The following is a 25,181-nucleotide window of genomic DNA, read 5'->3' on the forward strand; positions in this document are numbered from 1 at the left end:
ACTAGGAGGAGCTGGCTTTTCAGCAGAAAAATGGCCACTTAGGTTTGGAAGTTTACAAGTATCCCAATGCTGGATTTCTGGTCATGTCTCCCTCTCCCACTTCCCTCCACAGCCTCTTCTCAGGCTCCACAAATATGTGCCTTGATCTATGCCACAGCCTCAGGTGAGTGTTTGTAACTGAAAGGTCCTATGAACTGCGTTTAGCAGAAAGCAAAGATAAAACAAAGGCAAAACAACCACAAAACTGCTGGTTTCTCTCCTGCCAGCACTGCACTACTCCGGCCATTTATCAGGCCGCCTTTCTGAACACAGCCTTTCTCATCTATGGTCTTAGATCTAGATTCCCCAGCTGTAAGCAGCCCTGTGACTTTTCCGATCCACAGTTGAATGTTACACCTGTCCCCAAGGGAAGGGGCTTCAGTGCAGTGCAGCTTCCTCCTCACCCTCTCAGCCCACTGCTTGTGTATCACTCTCTAGCCAAGATCCCCTTTCCTACCATTCTCCAGGTGTCCTCTGCCCCTCCTGGTTGCAAATTGTCTTCTCAGCTTGTTAATCTAACTTGTTAATACTGGGTGGATGATCTCCAATTTAGTTGCTTTTCCAGGATGGTCACAGGAGTAGGTGCACAACACATTAGCCAATTTGGCCACCTTTTTCCTTCTAATTGTCATTTGATATTTTTAAACAGAGGCTAAAACATTAATATTTAGTTGTGCTTTTACAGAATGTACTTTACTAAAAGCTGATTTAACTACAAACAGGGATTCATAATTTCTTTTTTATGTCATTTATTGGCTAAACATATGCTCCAAATCTAAATTTATAACAAAATAAATTATTTAAGGAATCAAATCCTTTCTGTCTCTAAAGGAAACCTAGAACTTTAGATTTTAACATATAATAACCTGTCTAAAGGACAGAATCTCACAAAAAACCTAGTGTTGCTTATGTAAAATTATTGATATTTGAAAAAAGATAAATAAGAAATCAAGAGGCATTCTTAGAATGAAAAATGTGAGACACTCGGTCACGAATCTGTTTGGTCTTCACACCATACACAATAGGATTGAGCAATGGTGGGACAAGCAGGTAAAGGTTGGACAGAAGAATATGAATGTAAGGTGGAATGTGGAAGCCAAACCTGTGTGTAAAGAAAGAGAAGAAAGCCAGGAGGTAAAACTCAAGGAAGACACAAATGTGAGCAATGCAGGTGTTAAAGGCTTTCAGCCTGGCTTCCTTCTGAGGCAGACTGAAGACGGTTATAAATATTTGAATGTAGGATACTGTGATGAAGATTATATCAAAGCCAAGTACACTGAAAGCCACAAACAGACCATAGATCTTGTTGATTCTAGTATCTTCTGCTGCCAATTTCACGATGGCCATGTGCTCACAGTATGAATGGGAGACCACAGTGGTCCAGTAATACTTCAACCGGCATTTGATGAGGATGAGACATGGAGCCACAAGAAGGGCTCCTCTGAGGGTCACCCCAACACCAATCTGAGTGAGCAGTTGGTGGGTAAAAATGGTTGCATGTCTCAGAGGATGACAGATTGCCACATAGCGGTCCAGGGCCATGGCCAGCAGGATACCTGATTCAATGCATTGGAAGGTGTGAATAAGCCACATTTGCAAGAGACAGGCATCAAAGTGTATCTTGGGCAGATGAAACCAGAATATTCCTAGCATTTTTGGCAGGATGCAGGTACTGAGAGCAATGTCTGTGGCTCCAAGCATTGCCAGGAAGAGATACATGGGCTCGTGGAGGCTTCGCTCAGATTTGATGATGACCAGGATCAGAGAATTCCCAAACAGAGCAACGATGTACATGGCACAGAAAGGGATGCCAATCCAGGCCTGAACAGACTCCAGACCAGGGATCCCCACCAGTGTCAGCACCGAGGGCATGAAGACTCTGCCATTGAGCTTGAACATGATGACTTAGACTCCCTGCTTCAGAACTTCTGTTTCAAGGTTTCAGTGTGGGTTATCTCTCTTCTATTTTCTGTTCTCACCTAGATTTCTGCAAAATCTGAACTGGAAAATTTTTTACCTAATAGAATAACAGCCATATATTAATATTTGTTGTAGTTGCTTATGTAGAAAGCTTTTTAAAATCACAATCTGATTGATTAATAATATATCTATTTTGTCATATGTATGCAAAAACATATTATTCAAAATTATTTTACTAGAATAAATCAGTAAACATCAAAACCAAGAATATGAAATGTCAAATATACTCTGCAATATTAAATACTAATTATATTTTTCAGTTTATGATTTGATTTCTGATTAAAATAAATAGTATATTTTAATATATTTTACAAGCACCTTTAGATACTATTAAACAACTCTGTTTCCATTTATTTGTCTATAGATGTGGTAGTCTATGTTTGAAATATATATTTGCTGTCAATTTTGATATTTAAGCATCAGTACAATTCCATGGACGTTTGCTTTTCTCTCACATATTGAAATTAGGCACACAACTAATACAAATTAAGGTCCATATTCTTTCATTGGGTATCTTCTATAGCTGGGGCTCTGTGCAGTGTCTGGATAAACAAACAGAAAAGCTACAGAACTTGTCAGAAAATGAGGCTGAACTCATTTGACTATTTTGCACTTCAATTTTAGACAAGAATATTTGGTTTTAGGATTACACTATATCATGCTTCCAGAGTCTATGTTTCAAAGCTAATAATGATCTTGCTGTGTGATAAAAATATTTTTTATATTTGCAATAACTTTTTGGTTATTTTTCAAAATCAATTTAATTCTACTTCAAGGGCCTCTACTCAGGAAAGCTACACCAAGGAAAGAGGAATATAAATGAACAAAAATTATCCCCTCATTTCTTCAATTTCAACAAAAATATGAATCTACTAGTAAGTCTGAATGTATATTTTCATAATAGGATACTAAATGCACAAATATGCAAAAGTTAAATGGTTTCCTTTAAGATTATTTCAGTTTTGAAGAATCAATACATTGAAAAGCTCACTTCTCTGCTGTTGTAAGCATTTGTTTAAGTGATTACTGAGTAATCCAGGATGCAGATAATATGTAATCACTAATTAGTAGTCTTCCCATCAGTTTAGCTCTCATATATTCCCTGAATCTATTTGGACAAGGGCTACTTCCTAACTCTCTGGATTGATGTAATTATTCTATTTGAGACATTTGCTATTCCTCTCACTAACTCTTACCTCCTAAACATGATTATTCAATTACCATCTCATCACAAACACCACACACACACACACACACACATATCCGTATTTAGAAAATTTGTCCAGTCAGGCTCATTTCAATTATCAGTAACATGTACTGATTCTTGATTCTCTTCAAAGTGAGAAGAAAAAATTTTATTTCCAGGTAAATGGTCTTGTCCATCTTGAATTTTTCACGCCTGCTGATCACTGTCTTTGATAGTCTCTATCAGCTGTGACAGAGCCAGAGTGGGTCTGTGACCACATCAAACAAGAGTCAACACCACCTGAAGGAAGCTTTCTTCTGAGGATGACTTAATACCAAAGAGAAAGCTGATATCCCCTTTGATGAAGATTTATTACCCCCCAGTATCCTAGAATCATATACTTGTCCAAAGCTCAAAAGCCTTATAATTCATATTGTTCTTTAAAGGACATTTATTTTTGACCACTTGGCTTTGTTTGCAATCAATACCACCAAGAGCTACACATCTGAGGAGCCAGTTTGTGTTTTTATAAAATGGTTTGGAGAGATCTATTAAATGACTATCCTCCAAATGCCTCCTAGCACTCTGTAATTCCACCCAGTTTGGAGTTCACTTTTTACTTATGTTGGGTGGTCACAGACTCTCTTTCTTCAGTAGGGTTGTGCAAAATTATTTTCAGGCATCATGGACATCCAATTGTAAATGAGCCAAAAATGTGGTCTACTACATTGCTCCCTTAGCCTCATAGCGCTATACATTCAACAGGTTATTTGTTTGTTTGCTTGTTTTTCTGAATCACCCCTCATCTTCGCTAGCTAAAGAACACATCAAGCTCTCTAGCCATTTACCTTTTCATTATTAATTCTTATTTTCAGGTCCTCATACCTTCACTGAAGTTCTTCATGTGAGACCCATATTCTTTCAGTTTATCGTTGCTGCCTGATTCACATTTTTCCTGATTCACATTCTTTTCTAACTCTTATTCATTATAACACATTAACTACTCCTTGACCACCTGACACAATGTCCTTGTCCCTTTATTTATCTACCAGCAAGTGTCTGAAAACCTCACATTATAATCTATACATTTATTTTATCCAACAAATAAACTAAATAACATTAGAAAAATATCACCATTCTGGAAAGGTTGCCACTAAAAATTATGCAGCTCTGAGTTCCATGGCTGATTTCTAGTTATTTCTATTCATACATTCCTCCCCTTTTTCACTCTATAATAATTTATCTCTAGCAGATATATTTGTTACAATTTTACTAATTCATATTTTTTCCTCTTTGCCATTCTTCGCCTCAGTAGGAACAAAGTCTCTTTAAGCTAATTTCCCTAATTAAGTTCTGATATCTACTTATGATTTCCTACTCCTACTCTATGAACTTATTACTCCCCCCCCAAAAAAAAAAACCTGCATTTTCATCATACACTCAGTTACTAATTATTTCCTTTATGATAAAATATGTTTCAGCTTTTAACATATTTTTTTATAATAGGTACTGTCATTTCCTCTTGCTAATATTCTCTATGTCATTTTAATTGGCTCTATAGTCCTGAGTAATAATTTGCAGTGTTTTGTTAATCAGTTTAAGAGATTTTTCAAAACATTGCCATAAGCATTTGCATCCACATCTTTTTAAACATTATTGCTCTGAAAAAAAAATCAAATTGAAATTCTCTCCAAACAAAATGAACTGTTTAAAGGTCTCTTCTAAGTTGATATTAGTGAGGAGCTCTACATAATTTTCTTTATAAAACTCATGTTTTGTTTCTATAATCACACTTTATCCTGTTTTTCTTCCCGTATCAAAAAAACTCCCTTTGTTGCTCTATCTGACACCCTTTACACTGCTGATGCTGTGAATTCCATTGAGGACTATGTTCCTCTGCATGGTTCTCTTTACACTCATTTTATATATCCCCTGCCCAGCAGTATTGCCCAGTCCATAGTGTCACTAACCACTGCTTAAGAGTAAATAAGTATTTTCTCTACATAAATCTAACCTGAACACAGGACACGTACACTAAACTGACTTCTAAATAGTTCCATCTTGGTGAAGTGTCTCTACTTCTGGGAGCAGGGACAAGTAGTAAAAACATTACCTTCTGTATAAAGAATCTCCTAATATTCTAGACAAAAATGTTTTTCTGTCCTCAATATATGAGTATTAAATACACCTACTTGAAATTAATATTTTATTTTCTCTATAACTGTTTAATATGAAAAAAATGCATAAAACGTAATGCAGACGCAAATTCACTTGCCCTGTTTTCAGGTGTATATCTGCATGGAAGGGTGTGGAGATTAGCAAAAGTGAAGAATAAGTCTAGAAAAAATGCTAAGAATCTGAGTATCTTAACATATAAGTTTCCTCTGTTTATCTTTTGGTATTATATTCAAATACTCACCTAAATCAGGAGATATGCTTGCTGTAGTTAAAGATCTAAAGAGATTCACTATATATGACAAGGTAAAAATGGTAAAAGTGCTAACTAGACCAAGAGGAACACTACTCCTTGTTTATCCTCTTATGTCTTAGGTGAAATCCTGACAACCTAAGTATCATTCTCCTTTTAGCATTTCATAAGAGTAACCCCTTATGTATAATTATAGGGTGCAATTTCCCATAGTCCCCATAGATCCTTCCTAACATTTCTCTGTGTCGATCCCAGAAATGCCTAAAAAATATATACTCACAAGCTCAATTCTTCAGTTTTTTTTTGTGCCTACATTGACATGCTAATGTAACTATATATGCAGTTATAAAGAAATGGTTTTCAATGATACAAATAGGGGACAAATATAATGTCAGCAGTTGGGCAAGACTATGATGCAATTCTCCTGAGGAATGGAGTTAATAGAGAACATGTCATGTCATAGACAATAAATTTTTTTTCCAGCTTTCAATAGCTTGTAAAAATGAGTGTATAAATATTGGGGAAAAGAAGCAAGTATGAATTCCAGTACCTTATTCCCAGTCCACTCAGAGGCTCATGATTTAAGTTCATGAAGCTGAAAGAAAGAAATGGAAGTAGAGCACCCTCCCTAATAAGAGATCATCCAAACACTTTTGAGATACCTATTTAGACCCCATCAATTTTTTTCTGTTTAAAACAACTTTTCTATCTTTTATGGAAATAATTATTCTTAAAACTGTTAAACTATAATATATAGTTAAGAAAGTGAATGAAATATAGAATCAAATAAGTGATAGGAAATATGTGTATTTCATTCCATATCTTTAATTTTCTAGGCACTTCATTACTTTCAAATGTTACTATTTGACACTCTGACTTTGCATTTCAAGAAAAGTCAAGTATCAATTTGAAAATTTTAATAAATATAGAAAATTATTTTAAAATATGAATAAATAGCTGGATTTTTAGCATACCTAGAAACAAAAATTAATTCATTTGCACTTTTATTTCACTAAAGGCCAATGAAAATTTGTTTACCATGTTGAACATTTGGGAAAGTGGAAGTTCAGGCCATGGCTTTATTTGATTATTGTTTTTAGGCATAATTTTGTATAAATGAAAAATAAAATATAACTTTGTAATATTTTGGTAAGATGCTATTTAAATATAGATGACTAAAACTAAGAAAACTAAGTGATAACTGATTTTATTCAAAATGTCCAAAATTGCCCAGCTGGCGTGGCTCAGTGGTTGAGCACCGATCTATGAACCAGGAGGTCACAGTTCTATTCCTGGTCAAGGTATATGCTTGGGTTGTGTGCTCCATCCCCAGTGTGGGGGATGCAGGAGGCAGTTGTTCAATGATTCTCACCATTGATGTTTCTCTCTCTCTCTCTCCCTCTCCCTTCCTCTCTGAAATCAATAAAATTATGCCATCATAATGCACATGACAACCCAGTTGAGGCAGTAGGTAGGTACAGTTCTGGGCTAGCAAGATTATTCTTGTAGGTATTGTGATATTGGCAAATATGTTGGGGTTATTGTCTCAGCATCAAGACACGTTCAGGAATCTGGAGAAGGCTGTTCATAGATTAAATAGTCCAGAGACGAAACATAATTGTGAAAGGCATTAGGGTGTCAGAGGAGCTTAGCTAAAGGAGCTAAGTTCTAAGGTCTAAGGTCTTAAAGTCTAAGGTCTCCTTGTCCCAGGACCCATGCTGTTTTTTTTTCAAGAGAAACATCAAAAGTGCTTTATTCAAAGTAATTTCCATCGCTAGCTACACATTTTCTCCATCTTTCAGGTAATTTGTGGATACTGCCCCAGTAGAACTTCTGAGGCAAACCATTCAGAGACCCAATTTTCCATTCTTCGTATGTTTTGAAGTGCTGCTCAGAAAGTATGTGTGCCATCGATCAGAACAAGTGGTAATCTGAAGGAGCAAGGTCTGGTGAATACAGCTGGTGGGTTAATACTTCCCAGGCAAGATCTTTTAACGTGTCTTTAACTGGTTTTTAAGTGTGTGATGGTGCATTATAATGAAGCAAATTTACTTTGCCATGTCTTCTGGCACATTCTGGTCATTTCATGATCAAAGCGAGGTTCAAATTGATTATTTGTTGTCGGTAGCGATCAGTATTAATGGTTTCACCTGGTTTTAGAAGCTCATAATACACCACACCTTCCTGATCCCACCAAACGCAGAGCATTGTCTTCTTTCCCAAGCGATTTGGCCTTGCAGTCGATGCTGATGGTTGACCTGGATCAACCCATGATTTTGTGCATTTGGGATTCTCAAAATAAATCCACTTTTCATCGCCAGTCACAATTCGATGCAAAAAAGATATTCTTTCGTGCTGTTGAAGCAACATTTTACTGATGACTTTTCAGTTTTCCACTTGTCTTTCATTCAGTTGATGTGGCACCCATTTTCCTTCCTTTAAAATCTTTCCCATTGCTTGGAAATGATCAGAAATTGTTTGCTGAGCAACTTTTAACCTTCCTGCAAGTTGTTTTTGAGTTTGACACGCATCTTCATCCAATAATGCTTGTAATTGTTGGTCTTCAAACTTTTTCGGTTGACCTGCATGTTCTTTGTCTTTCACATCAAAATCATCACTTTTAAACCAGTGTTCGCAAGTATCTTGTGATGGAGCATGTTCACATAAGCTTCCCGAAGTATACAATAAGTTTTTCTTCAAAATAAAGTAATAAATTAAAACTTCCCACAAATGCTCTTTTTTTGGCACGAAATTTGACATTTTTAAGTGTAAAAATATCTATGATGTTAACACCTTCAGCAAATTTGACATATAAAGTTTTGAAACTTGCTGTCAATACAACAAAATAGCATACATATCAAATCACATATATATCAACATATGTGTAACTCCATCTATTGAAAAAAATCCTAATTATTAACTGGTACACCTAGTAACTTCCCTTTTTCTGGACCCCTTGGGGCACAACCTAATGTGCCTGGGCACCAGGACAGATAACACAAATTCCTTCATTGTCATCATGTTAATTGTTCCTGCACCTACTAAGCATGTGTCTATCATTTTACTTTTTATCCAATCCCAGGGGTTCTCCTCCTTCCACCACCCTTCCCCCCCTGCTTTTAATTAACACAACTTGTCCTGAGGCGAGACACTTCAATGGGTATACAAAAGCATTGTCAGAGATATACACTTCAATGGGTATACAAAAGCATTGTCAGAGATATACACTTCAATGGGTATACAAAAGCATTGTCAGAGATATACACTTCAATGGGTATACAAAAGCATGGCCAAACACCTACGGCTGTTTAGGTGTTTGGCCAGTAGGAGGCAATAACATGTAGATTAAGATGCCCTTTAGCTGTCTGGTAGCCAAGAAATCAATTTAATATATCCAATTTAGGCTTGGGGAAATGCCTTCAGACATTCCCAGATTCAGCCCTGCTGTCATGCTGGAATTAGTCTCTGACAAAATATACTGTGGATTTTGGAGAACTAGAGTTGTTAAGACCTTGGAGGAAATTTGGTAGAGCACAGCATCAACAGAGCACACTGTTGGTGAAGTTGTGCTTTTTTAATAAGACCTCCATCATTTTTTTTAAACAGTACTGAAAACACAAAGGTAATTCATATGGTGTCTCCATCTTCAAGGCAGTTCCATCGAATTTGAGATGATACAGTCATAAAGAAAGTTCATGATATTAAGGTGCTAAATCTAATCATTGTATCTCCTATGATGAACTCAAGATCACTGGAATGAAATTAGAAAATCTTTCAAAGCCTTTCTACCTTGAAAGAGAGAGAGAGAGAGAAGTATCAATGATAGGAGAGAATCATTGATCAACTGCCTCTTGCACACTCTACATTGGGGATCATGCCCAGGCATATGTCCTGACCAGTAATCAAACTATGACCTCCTGGTTCATAGGTCGACAATCAACAACTGAGCCTCACTGGTCAGGCAGATTGTATTTTTCTAGGAATATGTACATTTTGTCTAGGTTGTCCAGGTTTTTGGAGTAGGGTTGTTAATAGTATTTTTTAATAATCCTTTTTATTTACGTGCGGTTGGTTGTTACTTCCCCTCTTTCATTTTTTATTTTGTTTACTTGGGTCCTCCATCTTTGTTTCTTGGTGAGCCTGTCATTTATTTCCACCCTGATCTTAATTATTTCCTTTCTTCTACTTACTCTTGGCTTTTCTTATTGCTCTCTTTTTAGTGCTTTAACTGGTAGGATTAGATAACTTATTACCAGTGCTTTTTTGTTTGTTTGTTTCTTGAAGTGTTGGAGGCTAAGAACAGTAGTTAGCATAATAAATGTGAGAAGTTCATCAGAAGGCTTATTATTAAGCATATTATTATCTGCTGCCAAACAGCTGAGGGTAATTCCCCTAACCTGATCATCCTTTATTATTTACCAAACCTTACCTTGGATATGAATATCTGCTTTGCTAAAGGACAAAATGTGTGAGTAAAAAGCCCTGGTTCCCAACATTTGGGGAGCCACTCCACTAGAGAACTGGCTTCCATCTGGTTCCCCCAATGCTTTCCAATATCTGGTCTTAGGATTACACTATATCATGCTTCCAGAGTCTATGTTTCAAAGCTAATAATGATCTTGCTGTGTGATAAAAATATTTTTTATATTTGCAATAACTTTTTGGTTATTTTTCAAAATCAATTTAATTCTACTTCAAGGGCCTCTACTCAGGAAAGCTACACCAAGGAAAGAGGAATATAAATGAACAAAAATTATCCCCTTGTTTATTCAATTTCAACAAAAATATGAATCTACTAGTAAGTCTGAATGGATATTTTTGCAACAGGACATTAAATGCACATATATGCAAAAATTAGATGGTTTCCTTTAAGATTATTTTAGTTCTGAAGAATCAATAAATTGAAGAGCTCACTTCGCTGGTGTTGTAAGCAATTGTTTAAGTGATTACTGAGAAATCCAGGATGCAGATGATATGTAATCACTAATTAGTAGTCTTCCATCAGTTTAGCTCTCATATATTCCCTGGATCTATATGGACAGGCCTACTTCTTAACTCTCTGGATTGATGTAATTATTCTATTTGAGACCTTGCCATTCCTCTCACTAATCTTACCTCCTAATCTTGATCATTCAATTACCATCTCATCACAAACACACACACACACACATACACACACACACACACACACACACACACACCACACACACACATCCATATTTAGAAATTTTGTCCAGTCAGGCTCATTTCAATAATCAGTAACAGGCACTAATTCTTGCTTCTCTTCAAAGTGAGAAGAAAAATTTGGTTTCCAGGTAAATGGTCTTGTCCATCTTGAATTTTTCACTCCTGCTGATCAGTGTCTTTGATAGTCTCTATTAGCTGTGATAGTCACTATTAGCTATGGTGTGTGACAACATCATACAAGAGTCAACACCACCTGAAGGAAGCTTTCTTCTGAGGATGACTTAATACCAAAAAAGAAAGCTGATTTCCCCTTTGATGAAGATTTATTATCCCCCAGTATCCTAGAATCATATACTTGTCCAAAGCTCAAAAGCCTTATAATTCATATTGTTCTTTAAAGAACATTTACTTTTGACCACTTGGCTTTGTGTGCAATCTATTCCACCAAGAGCTACACATCTGAGGAGCCAGTTTGTATTTTTATAAAATGGTTTGGAGAGATCTATTAAATGACTATCCTCCACATGCCTCCTAGCACTCTGTAATTCCTCCCAGTTTGGTGTTCACTTTTCACTTATGTTGGGTGATCACAAACTCTCTTTCTTCAATAGGGTTGTGCAAAATTATTTTCAGGCATCATGGACATCCAATTTTACATGAGCCAAATATGTGGTCTACTACATTGCATCCTTAGCCTCATAGCGCAATACATTCTACAGGTTATTTGTTTGTTTACTTGTTTTTCTGAATCACCCCTCATCTTCGCTAGCCAAAGAACACATCAAGCTCTCTAGCCATTTACCTTTTCATTATTAATTCTTATTTTCAGGTCCTCACACCTTCACAGAAGTTTTTCATGTGAGACCCATATCTACTCAAACATTTCTCTTTTTTTCACTCTATAATAATTTATCTCTAGAATCTATAACATATTTGTTACAATTTTACTAAGTCTCGTTTTTTTTTTTTTCTCTACCATTCTCTACCACAGTAGAAACAGAGTTTCTTCCTGGTAATTTCCCTAATTAAGTTCTGATATCTACTTTTGATTTCCTACTCTTACTCTAGAAATTTATTACCCCCCCCCCAAAAAAAAACCCACAAAAAAACCCTGCATTTCCATCAAGCACTCATTTACTAATCATTTCCTTTATGGTAAAATATGTTTCAGTTTTAAACACATTTTATTATAACAGGTACTGTCATTTCCTCTTGCTAATATTCTCTATGTCATTTTAATTAGCTCTATAATCCTGAGTGATAATTTGCAGTGTTTTGTTAATCAGTTTAAGAGATTTTTTCAAACCATTGTCATAAGCCTTTGCATTCACATCTTTTTAAACTTTATTGACCTGAAAAAAAATCAAAATGAAATTCTATCCAAACAAGATGAACTGTTTAAAGGTCTCTTCTAAGTTGATATTTGTGAGGAACTCTACATAATTTTCTTCATAAAACTCATGTTTTGTTTCTATAATCACACTTTACCCTGTTTTTCTTCCTGTATCAAAACATCTCATTTGTTGCTCTATCTGAATCCTTTTACACTGCTGATGCTGTGAATTCCATTAAGGACTATGTTCCTCTACATGGTTCTCTTTACACTCATTTTATATATCCCCTGCCCAGCAGTATTGCCCAGTCCATAGTGTCACTAACCACTGCTTAAGAGTAAATAAATATTGCCTCTACATAAATCTAACCTGAACACAGGACACATACACTAAACTGCTTCTTAAACAGTTCCATCTTGGTGAAGTGTCTCTACTTCTGGAAGCAGGGACAAGTAGTAAAAACATTACCTTCTGTATAAAGAATCTCCTAATATTCTAGACAAAAAAATTTTTCTGTCCTCAATATATGACTATTAAATACTCCTACTTGTAATTAATATTTTATTTTCTCCATAACTGTTTATATTAAAAAATGCATAAAACTTAATGCAGATGCAAACTCACTTGCCCTGTTTTCAGGTGTATATCTGCATGGAGGAGTGTGGAGATTAGCAAAAGTGAACAATAAGTCTAGGGAAAATGCTAAGAATCTGAGTATCTTAACATATAAGCTTCCTCTGTTTATCTTTTGGTATTATATTCGAATACTCACCAAAATCAGGAGATATGCTTGCTGTAGTTAAAGATCTAAAGAGATTCACCACATATGACAAGGAAAACAAATGGTAAAAGTGCTATCTAGACCAAAAGGAACTCAATACTGCTTGTTTACCCTCTCATGTCTTAGGTGAAATCCTGACAACCTAAGTATCATTCTCCCTTTAGCATTTCATAAGAGTAACCCCTCATGTATAACTACAGGATGCAATTTCCCACAGTCCCCATATATCCTTTCTAACATTTCTCTGTGTAGATTCCAGAAATGCCTAGAAAAACATATACTCACAAGCTCAATTCTTCAATCTTTTCATGTGCCTGCATTGACATGCTAATGTAACTGTATATGCAGTTAAAAAGAAATTGGTTTCAATGAAACAAATAGCGGAAAAATATAATGTCAGCAGTTGGGCAAGACTATGATGCAATTCTCCTGAGGAATGGAGTTAATAGAGAACATGTCATGTCATATACAATATAATATTATTTTCAACTTTCAATGGCTTGTAAAGATGAAGGTACAAATATTGGGGAAAAGAAGCAAGTATGAATTCCAGTACCTTATTCCCAGTATACTCAGAGGCTCATGATTTAAGTTCATGAAGCTGAAAGAAAGAAATGGAAGTAGAGTACCCTCCCTAATAAGAGATAATCCAAACACTTTTGAGATATCTATTTAGTTCCCATCAATTTTTTTTCTGTTTAAATCTCTAAATAACTTTTCTATCTTTTATGGGAATAGTTATTCTTAGAACTGTTAAACTACAATATATAGTTAAGAAAGTGGAGGAAATATAGAATCAAATAAGTGATAGAAAATATGTGTATTGAATTCCAAATCTTTAATTTTCTAGACACTTCATTACTTTCAAATGTTACTATTTGATACCCTGATTTTGCATTTGTAGAAAAGTCAAGTATCAACCAAGTAAAATGTAACTTTTTTGAAAATTGTAATGAATATAGAAAATTATTTTAAATATGAATTAATAGCTGGATTTTTATCATACCTAGAAACAAAAATTAATTCATTTGCACTTTTATTTCACTAAAGGCAAATGAAAATTTGTTCTTGAAATATGTTTATATTTCCAAATTGATTTTTTCATTATAATACACACTTAAATGACACTCTTCATAGTTTTCTGTCTCCACTTCTTTATAATATTACAAGAAATTACCGACACTATAAATTAGAGGGCAGAACTTTTCTAGAGTTTATTGAATATTTTTCTAATCTTTTATAGAAATGTATTTGAAATAGTCATCTGCAAAGTCAAAAACAAATTAAAGTTATGATATAGTTAAGATTTTCTATAATCAATTTAGTTCCATGCATTCCTTTTATTTTTACCTATTTAAACCATTTGTATACTATTTATCTGAATAATTCATGCCTCTCTTAGAGTATCTTGGCAATACAATGTTTAACATTTGGAAAATGGAAGTTCAGGCCATGGCTTTGTTTGATTATTGTATTTAGGAATATTTTTGTATAAATGAAAAATAGAATATAACTTTTTAATATTTTGGTAAGATACTGTTTAAATATAGATGACTAAAACTAAGAATACTAAGTGATAATTGGTTTTATTCAAAATATCCAAAATTGCCCAGCTGCTGTGGCTCAGTGGTTGAGCACTGACCTATGAATCAGGAGGTCACAGTTCTATTCCTGGTCAAGGTATATGCCTGGGTTGTGGGCTCAATTCCCAGTGTGCTGTTATACAGGAGGCAGCTGATCAATAATTCTCTCTCATCATTGATGTTTCTCTCTCTCTCTCTCTCTCTCTCTCTCTCTCTCTCTCTTTCAATCTCTCTCCCTTCCGCTCTGAAATCAATAAAATATATTTAAATTTTTTTCAAAATTATGCCATCTTAATGCACATGACAACCCAGTTGAGGCAGTAGGTACAGTTTTCAGGGCTATCAAAATTATTCTTGTAGGTATTGTGATATAGGCAAATATACTGTGGATTTTGGAGAACTAGAGTTGTTAAGATCTTGCAGGAAATTTGGTAGAGTACAGCATCAACAGAGAACACTGTTGGTGAAGTTGTGCTTTTTCAATAAAACCTCCATCATTTTTTTTATACAGCAGTGAAAACTCAAACATAATTCATATGATATCTCTTATCTTCAAGGTAGTTTCCATCAAATTTGAGATGATATAGTCACAAAGAAACTTCATGATATTAAGGTAACAAATCTAATAATAGTAGCTCCTATGTGAACTCAAGATCATTGGAATAAAATTTGAAAATCTTTCAAAGCCTTTCTACCTTGAGAGACAGAGATAGAAATATCAATGATAGGAGAGAATCATTGATCAACTGCCTCTTGCACACCCTACACTGTGGATCATGCCCAGGCATGTGCCCTGACCAGGAATCAAACTGTGACCTCCTGGTTCATAGGTCAACACTCAACAACTGAGCCATACTGGTTGAGCAGAACTTGCTTTTATTGAAAAATATTTTTTATATATCAGATCTTATCATTAAAAAAATGTTAAAACTTATCATTTTATACCTACTTCACCTTTTGTCTTGAATTCAAAGTCTAATCTGTATTTCTATTATATAATAACCAGAGGCCCGGTGCACAAAAATTTGTGCACTGGCGGGGAGGGGGGTTTGTCCCTCGGCCCCACTTGTGCCCTCTCACAGTCTGCGACCCCTCAGGAGATAACGACCTGCTGGCTTAGGCCCACTCCTGGGTGGCAGAGGGCCAGCCCAGTCCCTAGGTCAGGGGTGGGCAAACTTTTTGACTCGAGGGCCACAATGGGTTTTTAAACTGGACCGGAGGGCTGGAACAAAAGCATGGATGGAGTGTTTGTGTGAACTAATATAAATTCAAAGTAAACATCATTACATAAAAGGGTATGGTCTTTTTTTTTTTAGTTTTATTCATTTCAAACGGGCCAGATCCGGCCCTCGGGCCGTAGTTTGCCCATGGCTGTGCTAGGTGCAGCCCCTGGTTGGGCTCAGAGCAGGGCCAATTGGGGAGTTGGGGCACTGCCCCCTGTCATGCACAGAGCAGGGCGGATGGGGAGATTGCAATGCCACCCTTAGTCACGCTCAGGGTAGGGCCGATCAGGGGGTTGGGGAGCTCCCCCCTGTCACACACAGAGTAGGGCCAATAGGGGAGTTGGGACACCTCCACCTCTCACACACAGAGCAGGGCGGATTAGGGGGTTGGGGCGCCGACCCCTGTCACCCACAGACCAGGGCCGATCAGGGAGTTGGGGCACTCCCCCCAGTCACACACAGAGCAGGGCCCATGGGAGGGTTGGGGCGCCGCACTCTGTCACACACAGAGCAGGGCCAATCAGGGGGTTGGGGAGCTCCCTCCTATCAGGCACAGAGCAGGGCCGATCAGGGGGTTGGGACGCCTTCCCCTGTCATGAACAGAGGAGGGCGGATAGGGATGTTGTGGCCCCGCCCTCTGTCAGACACAGAGCCTCAGGGCGATCAGGAGGTTTGGGCACTGCTCCCTGTCACGCTGCTCCAGGGGCCAGGAGGCCTGGCGGCTCCGCTGATCCCAGTGCTGGGAGGCATATTACCCTTTTACTACATAGGATAGAGGCCTGGTGCATGGGTGGGGGCCGGCTGGTTTGCCCTGAAGGATGTCCTGGTGCATGGGTGGGGGTCCTGCTTGGGTGCCTGGCCAGCCTGGATGAGGGGATGATGGCTGTTTGCAGCTGGTCACACCCCCTTCAGGGTGGGGGTCCCCACTGGGGTGCCTGGCCAGTCTGGGTGAGGGGCTGAGGGCCATTTTCAGGCTGGTGGGTGACTGAAGTTCCCAACCTCTCCTTTTTTTCTTATTTTTTTTTAATTCTGGGATTTATTTACCTTCTATGGTTGTCACTGGAACTGAGAGCCAGCTTTCTCTCTAAGGCGCCGCTCCAGCTCTGAGACCTCAGATGCTGAAAGCAGGTATCTGGTTTGTTTGGCTTCTATAATTGAAACACTGTTGCAACTCCAGCTCAGGGGGCTGGCTGAAAGCATGGGGTTTGTTTAGCTCCAATAATTGCCACATAGTTGCTTAGAGTGCAAACTCAGAGCCCAGCAGCGGCAGGTGGGGAACCTTGGCTTCCTCCTTCACTGAAGCAAGCAAGCCTCCTGTTCGCTTCAGTTGCCTGGCTTCCAGCTGCCATCTTGGTTGGCAGTTAATTTGCATATCGCCCTGATTAGCCAATGGAAGCATGTCAGAGGTACTGTTAATTACCATGTTTGTCTATTATTAGATAGGATTCTATTTATGTCCTTTTAACATGCTATGAAAATATTTTGTGGAAAACAAGTAATTATAAATACATTTATATGGATAAATTATAAATTGACAATGTACAATTTGTAATCACAAAGTAAAGACTTTAGAGCCTTAATGAAAAAGATTATAATCAATATGATCATAAATGATTGTACATATAATTTTACTTCATATACATCAAATTATAACACTTTATACTATTTCCTATGCAGTGTTATCAATGTCATTTATTTTTCTTTAATTTAAGTTCTATATTCTTGAAAATATTACAAGTCTCCTTTTCCCCCATTGACCTCTTTTCAGTTGCTACCGCCCCCAGCACATGCTCTTGCCCCCATACTGTCTGTTTCCATTGGTTATGCTTATATGCACGCATACAAGTCCATTGGTTGATCTCTAACCCCCCTCCCAAGACTCTCCTGCCTTCCCTCAGAGGTTGGATGGTCTGTTTGATGTTTCTATGTCTCTGGATCTACTTTTGTTCCTCAGAATAAGTTGTTCATTATAGTCCACATATGAGTGAGACCATGTGATATTTATCTTTCACCAACTGGCTTATTTCACTTAGCATATTGCTCTCCAGTTCCTTCCACGCTGTTGCAAATGGTAAGAGTTCTTTATTTTTTTACAGCAGCATTGTATTCCATTGTATGGATGTACCACCATTTTTTAATCCATTCATCTGCTGATGGGCACTTAGGCTGTTTCCAAATCTTACCTATGGTAAATTCTGCTGCTATGAACACAGGGGTGCATATATTCTTTCTGAAAGGTGTTTCTCATTTCTTGGGATATATTCCCTGAAGTGGGACTACTGGGTCAAGTGGGAGTTCCATTTTTAATTTTTTGAAGAAACTTCATACTGTTTTCCACAGTGGCTGCACCAGTCTGCATTCCCACCAGCAGTGTACGAGGATTTCGTTTTTTCCACATCTGCCGAGAATGATCAGAAGACCCTGAGCGATGGATGAATGATTATTCTGACATAGGATTGCTGTGAAAGAGAGGGCTAAGGGACTGCCTGGCTAAAGGAATGAGACAGCCTGGATCACCTACCTCTTTAGGCTTTTATTGTAACAGTAGTTTGAGATAAAGTTTATTTTTTTAGATACAATCCGTAGGGTAAGTAATCTTGGGAGGACACCTGTGTCTGGAGTGTCCTTTAAGCAAGGACACCTAAAGATTAAGCATAAAGATTTCAGTAAAACACCCAGGGGCTCAGATTTGTTTGCAAAATCAAGGCAGGGGCTGCTGCCTTCAGCAAGGTCCCCCTAGAGCAGTGGTTCTCAACCTTCCTAATGCCCAACCCTTTAATACAGTTCCTCATGTTGTGGTGACCCCCAACCATAAAATTATTTTCGTTGCTACTTCATAACTGTAATTTTGCTACTGTTATGAATTGTAATGTAAATATCTGATATGCAGGATGTATTTTCATTGTTACAAATTGAACATAATTAAAGCAGAGGGATTAATCACAAAAACAATATGTAATTATATATGTGTTTTCTGATGGTCTTACGCGACCTCTGTGAAAGGGTCCTTTGACCCCCAAAGGGGTCGCGACCCACAGGTTGAGAACTGCTGCCCTAGAGGCCCCTGACCTTTCAGAGATTCCTCCTTACAGACTTTCCAACCAAGTCCCATGCTTCCCCACACACATCCTTGCCAGCACTTGTCATTTGTTGATTTGTTGATGATGACCATTCTGACGGGTCTGAGATGGCACTTCATTCTAGTTTTGATTTCCATTTTCAGGATGGTAGTGACTTTGAGCATGTTTTCATATGCCCCTTGGCCTTCTATATGTCCTCTTTTGAAATGTGTCCATTTAGAGCCTTTGCCCATTTTTTGATTGGATTGCTTATCTTCCTTTTGTTAAGTTGTATAAATTCCCTATAAATTTTGGAGATTAAACCCTTCTCAAATATAACATTGGCAAATATATTCTGTCATGCAGTGGGTTCTTTTGTTATTTTGTTGATGGTTTCTTTTGCTATGCAGAAGCTTTTTATTTATTTTATTATTTTTTAAAAAAAAATATATTTTATTGATTTTTTTTACAGAGAGGAAGGGAGAGAGATAGAGAGTTAGAAACATCGATGAGAGAGAAACATCAATCAGCTGCCTCCTGCACATCTCCTACTGGGGATGTGCCCACAACCCAGGTACATGCACTTGACGGGAATCGAACCTGGGACCTTTCAGTTCGCAGGCCGATGCTCTATCCACTGAGCCAAACCGGTTTCGGCAGAAGCTTTTTATTTTGTTGTAGTCCCATTTTTTTATTTTCTCCTTAGTTTCCTTTGTCCTAGGAGATGTAGCAGTAAAGATATTGCTACATGATATGTCTGATATTTTGTTGCCTATGGATTCTGTTAAGATATTTATGGTTTCCCATATTATGTTTAAGTCTTTTATCCACTTGAGTTTATTTTTGAATATGGTGTAAGTTGGTGATCTAGTTTCATTTTTTGCATGTATCTGTCCAATTTTCCCAACACCATTTATTGAAGAGATTGTCTTGACTCCATTGTATGTTGTTGCCTCCTTTGTCAAATATTAATTGAGCATAATGGCTTGGGTTTATTTCTGGGTTCTCTATTCTATTCCATTGGTCTACATGTCTGCTCTTGTGCCAGTACCATTCAGTTTTGAGAATAGTGACTTTGTAATATATCTTGATATCTGGTATTGTGATCCCTCCTACTTTGTTCTTCTTTCTCAGTATTGCTTCAGCTATTTGAGGTATTTTTTGATTCCATATAAAATTTTGGGGAAGTTTGTTCTAGGTCTGTGAAATATGGCGTTGGTATTTTAATCGGGATTGCATTGAATGTATAGATCTCTTTGGGTATTATGGACATTTTAAGGATGCTGATTCTACCAATCCATGAACGCGGTATGTTCTTCCACTTGTTTATATCTTTCCCTATGTCTTTTAACAGCATCGTATAGCATAAGTACAGGTCTTTTACCTCATTAGTTAAGTTTATTTCTAGGTACCAATGGTAAATGGAATTCTTTTTTTCTCTTTCTGTGAGTTCATTATTGGTGTATAAAAATGCCATAGATTTCTGGATGTTAATTTTATATCCTATTAAGTTGCTGAATTTATTTACTAAATCTAATATTTTTTTTGCTGTAGTCTTTAGGGTTTTCTATGTACAATATCATGTCATCTGTGAATAATGACAGTTTTTCTTTTTCTTTTCCAATTTGGATACTTTTGATTTCTTCTTGTTTGCTCATTATGGCTAGCACTTCCAGTACTATCTACAATAATAAAAACATAATATGCTAATTAGATGGGATGTCCTTCTGGACATCCTTTTTTCTTGAGAAAGTCTTAGTGGGCAGAGGCTGAGGTAGAGGTGGCAGAGGCCCCCAGTTGTGGCAGGAGGCAGGGTCCAAGGCAGAGGTGGCTGCCCTGGGGGCAGGGGCCAAGGCCCTTGCACAAATTTTGTGCATTGGACCTCTAGTGTTGAATAAGAGTGGTGAAAGTGGGTATCCCTGTCTTGTTTTTCTTTTTAGAGGAAATGGTTTTAGTATTTTCCCATTGAGTATGATGTTGACTGTAGGTTGGTCATATAAGGTGTTTATTATGTTGAGGTATGATCCCTCTATTCCCATTTTGCTGAGAGTTTTTATCAAAAAAGGGTGTTGGATTTTGTCAATTGCTTTTTCAGCATCAATTGATATGATCATGTGGCTTTTGTCTTTTCATTTGTAGTTGTCTTTCTTTGTAGTGTCTTTATCTGGTTTTGAGATTAGGGTAATGTGGCTTCATAGAAAGAGTTTGAAGTGTTCCTTCCTCTTGAATTTTTTGGAATAGTCTGAGGATGATCAGTGTTACTTCTTCTTTGCATGTTTGCTAAATGTCCCCCATGAAGCCATCGGACCAGGGATTTTGTTTCCTGGAAGTTTTTTTTTTTTATTACTGCTTCAATTTCATTGGTAATTATAGTCCTATTCAGGTTTTCTGATTCTTCCTGATTGAGTTTTGGAAGATTGTATTTTTCTAGGAATATGTACATTTTGTCTAGGTTTTTTGGAGTAGAGTTCTTAGTAGTAATTTTTAAAATCCTTTGTATTTCATTAGGGTTTGTGCTAGGCTGAGGGACTGTGGCATGGAAGGATTACGGAATGTGGGAGGGGGAGGGACTGCGGCCTGGAAAAGGTTACAGATTGTGTCAGGGTCAGGAACCGTGGCAGAGAAAAATTGCTAGATTGTCTTAGAAAACAATGTGTTATGATTAAATCCAGCCAGGTGTGACTCTGTTTACCTCCCCTCCATTCTCATGAACTTTTTGTGAACTTCTAATGAAATGCTTTGTATTTTTTTTAACACTGTTTTGCTATAAAGGATCATACTGCACCCTTGGTCTCTGCCACATGCCCGGAGGCTTCCCAGAGGGGGAAGGTAAGGGGTGTGGTCAGCTGGCCAGCTTAATAAAGGCTATTAAATTTAAATTCTGAATTGGTGGTCTATCTCGTTGAGCCAACCCATAACAGGTTGGTTGTTACTTCCCCTCTTTGATTTTTATTTTGTTTATTTGGCTCCTCTCTCTTTGTTTCTTGGTGAGCCTGGCTAGAAGTTCATCAATCTTGTTTATGCTTTCACTGAACCAGTACTTGGTTGCATTGATTTTTTCTATTGTTTTGTTTTGCTTTGTTTTTTGTCTCTATGTCATTTATTTCCACTCTGATCTTAATTATTTCCTTTCTTCTACTTATTCTTGGCTTTTCTTATTGCTCTCTTTTTAGTGCTTTAAGTGCTAGGATTAGATAACTTATTACCAGTTTTTCTTGTTTTTTGAAGTGCTGGAGGCTAAGAACAGTAGTTAGCATAATAAATTTGAGAAGTTCCTCAAAAGGCTGATGGACATCTTCAGTAGGGCTGAAGATCTGCATATTGTTACCTGCTGCCAAACAGCTGAGGGCAATTCCCCTAACCTGGTAATCCTTTATTGTTTACCTTTGATATGAATATCTGCTTTGCTAAAGGGCAAAATGTGTGAATAAAGTGCCATAGGTCTGGACATTCGAGGAGCCACTCCACTAGAAAGCTGATTTCCATCTGGTTCCCCAAATGCCTTCCAAATTTATTTTTTTTTGTCTAGTCTCTACCCATTTATGTTGCCTTCCCTTCTCCAGATTCCGGAATTTTGCTGCGAAAAGGCTGTGGAATTTTTGGTTCCTGAACGGGGACATCTGGAGAAGATTATTCGCCTGAGCAAAGGAAGAGGTCCACTGGTAAGGTGGGGATTACCAGTAGAGGTGGGGATCACCAGAAAATTTGGTGGGAAGATTCACTGAACATAAAGCTTGTACCAGCTTTGGAATTTGTGATCCAATGTGGGCGAGGACATCTTTTTCAAACCAGGCTATTATGGGGAAGAATTTGATTAAAAGGCAAAATTATAAAGAAATTGAAATGTCAAAAGGTACTTCTCAAATGAGGCTGAAGTAAAAAGAGTGCCGTTGTCATATTTAACTAGGTGGGTTCTTGTTCAAATTGCAAAATGACTAATTCATATTGGGGATCATAAGCCTGTAATAACTAAAAAGGCCTTGGAATCTCCACCTCTGGTGTGGAAAGGCACCACAGCTAGAGAGATTAAAGCTGTCAGCTCTCTTGCAGGGAAACTCTGATGCTTTGTTTGAAAATTACCATATGATGCCTTGGGACAGGCAGAATTTACCTAAAATAACTTTAAAGGGTAGTCAATGCTATAGGGAAAAATTTCCAGGAAAAGAACTGTGATATATTGTCTTGTCTATATGTGTGTTGATCTGTCCTTTTTGTTTGGCTTAATGTGTTTATTGTTAGTTTATTAAGCATGCCTTTAGTTTGATTTAATAAGAAAGGAAACCTGGTGCCACCAGGCCATTTACTGAGTTTCTCCAAAGCAAACAGGATGTGGGGGTGGGGAGAGACATATAGCCTGTACCTGTCCTAGGAGACAAAGAAAAGTCTCATTGTCACCATGTTTTTTATTTCCCAGTCTGTCATTTAAAAATTTGGCAGAATTCAAGGGAGACATCTAGGATATCTGTATTTGTGAAGAGAAAAAGGCTGGTTTAAGAGAAAGGTGTGCCCCATCTGATCTTGGATGGCTTATTAAACTGAGCTCAGTCTCTTTACAGATGCTACAGAATAAACCCAAGACTGTTTTTTTCTTCAGAAATATGATGAAAATGACCCAAGGAAAAAATACAGGCTGGTTTTAAGCAACAAGATTAGTGTTTCCACAATAAACTGTAGTTTTTGAATAATAATGGACCACATTCCAAAGTTAACCTTAAGGCTACTAAAAGTCAATAAGTTATCTCTGTTACAGAATTTGCCAAAGTAAATGCCTTGGATAATAATAATTGTCTTTAAAACCTCAAAATTGTTAAAACATGGATAAATAAATATAACTAAAATGAAGGATTTGTGGTGGAGCTTTTCAGTGATAAGTACAGGTAGATTGATGGAGGAGGAGGCTGGTCTCATTTCCCACAGCAGAAACTTTAGATCTCTAAGAAAGAATGGGATGATTTTACATTCAAATAGCCATAAGCTTACTTCCCTGCTTTACCCTCCTTTCACCAACCAGAAACATAGTTTTCCAAAGTCTTTGGCAACTTAAAACTTTGGAGTTTGCTAAATTAAATAATAAAAATTTATTAGATATCTAGGTATTTTAAAATAAGAAAATTCTGAAATGTTATTCTGAGTTTGCCTCATATGAAAAATCTAGAGGACAGAATTGAATATATTAATTAAATATGCCTTGTATATGTGAAATATATCCTTAAAAGTCGTTACTAATCTAAGAAATGCTAAGTATTTAACTTGCCATCTAAAATTTAAGGCTTCTAAGAGTTTAAAGTTCAAATTATGTTGGGAGAAATTATATAGTTATGATAACAAAATGCATAAAGTAGAAATTTAGTTTAAGAAAATAATTCTTGTATTTTCTCTAGAGAAATTAGTAGCTTAAAATATATTGTAGTCATTTTGTGTACTATGTGTAGTAAAATTTCAACCTAAAATATAATATTTTATATGGTCTAATTAAAAAAGAGAATTAATTCTATAGTCTGAACAAAATTTTTCATATAAAAACCAATTTAAATTTAACGAATATCTTTTAGAATAATTACAAAAGGTATATAATATAATATTTAAGGTTTCATATAAATTGTTATATGAGAAGAAAATATTTTTATAAGCAATTGGATTTCACAAAGGCCAATGTAAAAATTCGCATTCCTGAGACCTCCTATAACCCCTCTGTGTATGCAAATCAGCACTAGACAAAAAGAATGCTGTTCAAAAGTAAATTTTAAGCTTAATTAAAAAAAGAAATTTTTAAATCTCTTCTGCTACTATTTACATGGTAAACTAAAGGTTATTATCAAGCATTAAATCTAATCATTAATTAGTCACCATAAGTAAAAAGAGACACTTAAAATATAGGCATGACAGTATGAGCTAGCATCTGAAAAGCAACCAAATGTGTTGCTTGGTTTAAAAGAAAGAAAAAAGATTTTTAAAGGAAATTGCCTAAATGTGGCCTAGGAATTTCTCTGGGAGGAAATAAATGGAGGTTTCTTTCAAATGCCTGAAGAACTGTAATTATAAGGTAATGTATTAGGCCTCAGAAAACAAAAGTGAACCATTAGCATTTTGTCTCCTTAACAAAGCTTATGTCATTGTGCTCAAAGACTGATAGCAGAAATTCAATTAGTACCATTTACTGTCCACACCCAAGGACAAATGAAGTTAGAAAATAAGCCTCCTTTTAGACTGATTTAAATTGGTAAATTAAAATAAATGAATATTTAGGGGAACTTAGTTGTACTAGGCAGGAACCTATTCCTGGAGCATTTACTATTTTTTTTTTTAAATATATTTTATTGATTTTTCACAGAGAGGAAGGGAGAGAGATAGAGAGTCAGAAACATCGATGAGAGAGAAACA

General features: G+C 36.7%; 1 protein-coding gene across 1 annotated transcript; it reads right to left on the reverse strand.

Annotated features, from left to right (window-relative positions):
• Nucleotides 1-987: 987 nt before the first annotated feature.
• Nucleotides 988-1,938, reverse strand: LOC139018129 (olfactory receptor 52A5-like). The gene has a single exon (XM_070426772.1). It carries the CDS (start codon nt 1,936-1,938, stop codon nt 988-990), a length of 951 nt encoding a protein of 316 aa, XP_070282873.1.
• Between the last annotated feature and the right edge of the window lie 23,243 nt (nt 1,939-25,181).

The sequence above is a fragment of the Myotis yumanensis genome, unplaced genomic scaffold (genome assembly GCF_028538775.1).
Source record: "Myotis yumanensis isolate MYYU_CA2020_CCGP unplaced genomic scaffold, mMyoYum1.0.hap1 SCAF_10, whole genome shotgun sequence".
Classification (NCBI taxonomy): domain Eukaryota; kingdom Metazoa; phylum Chordata; class Mammalia; order Chiroptera; family Vespertilionidae; genus Myotis; species Myotis yumanensis.

Excerpts from the sequence above, each read along its gene's own strand:
- LOC139018129 (XM_070426772.1), bottom strand. The coding sequence starts at position 1,938 with ATGTTCAAGCTCAATGGCAGAGTCTTCATGCCCTCGGTGCTGACACTG.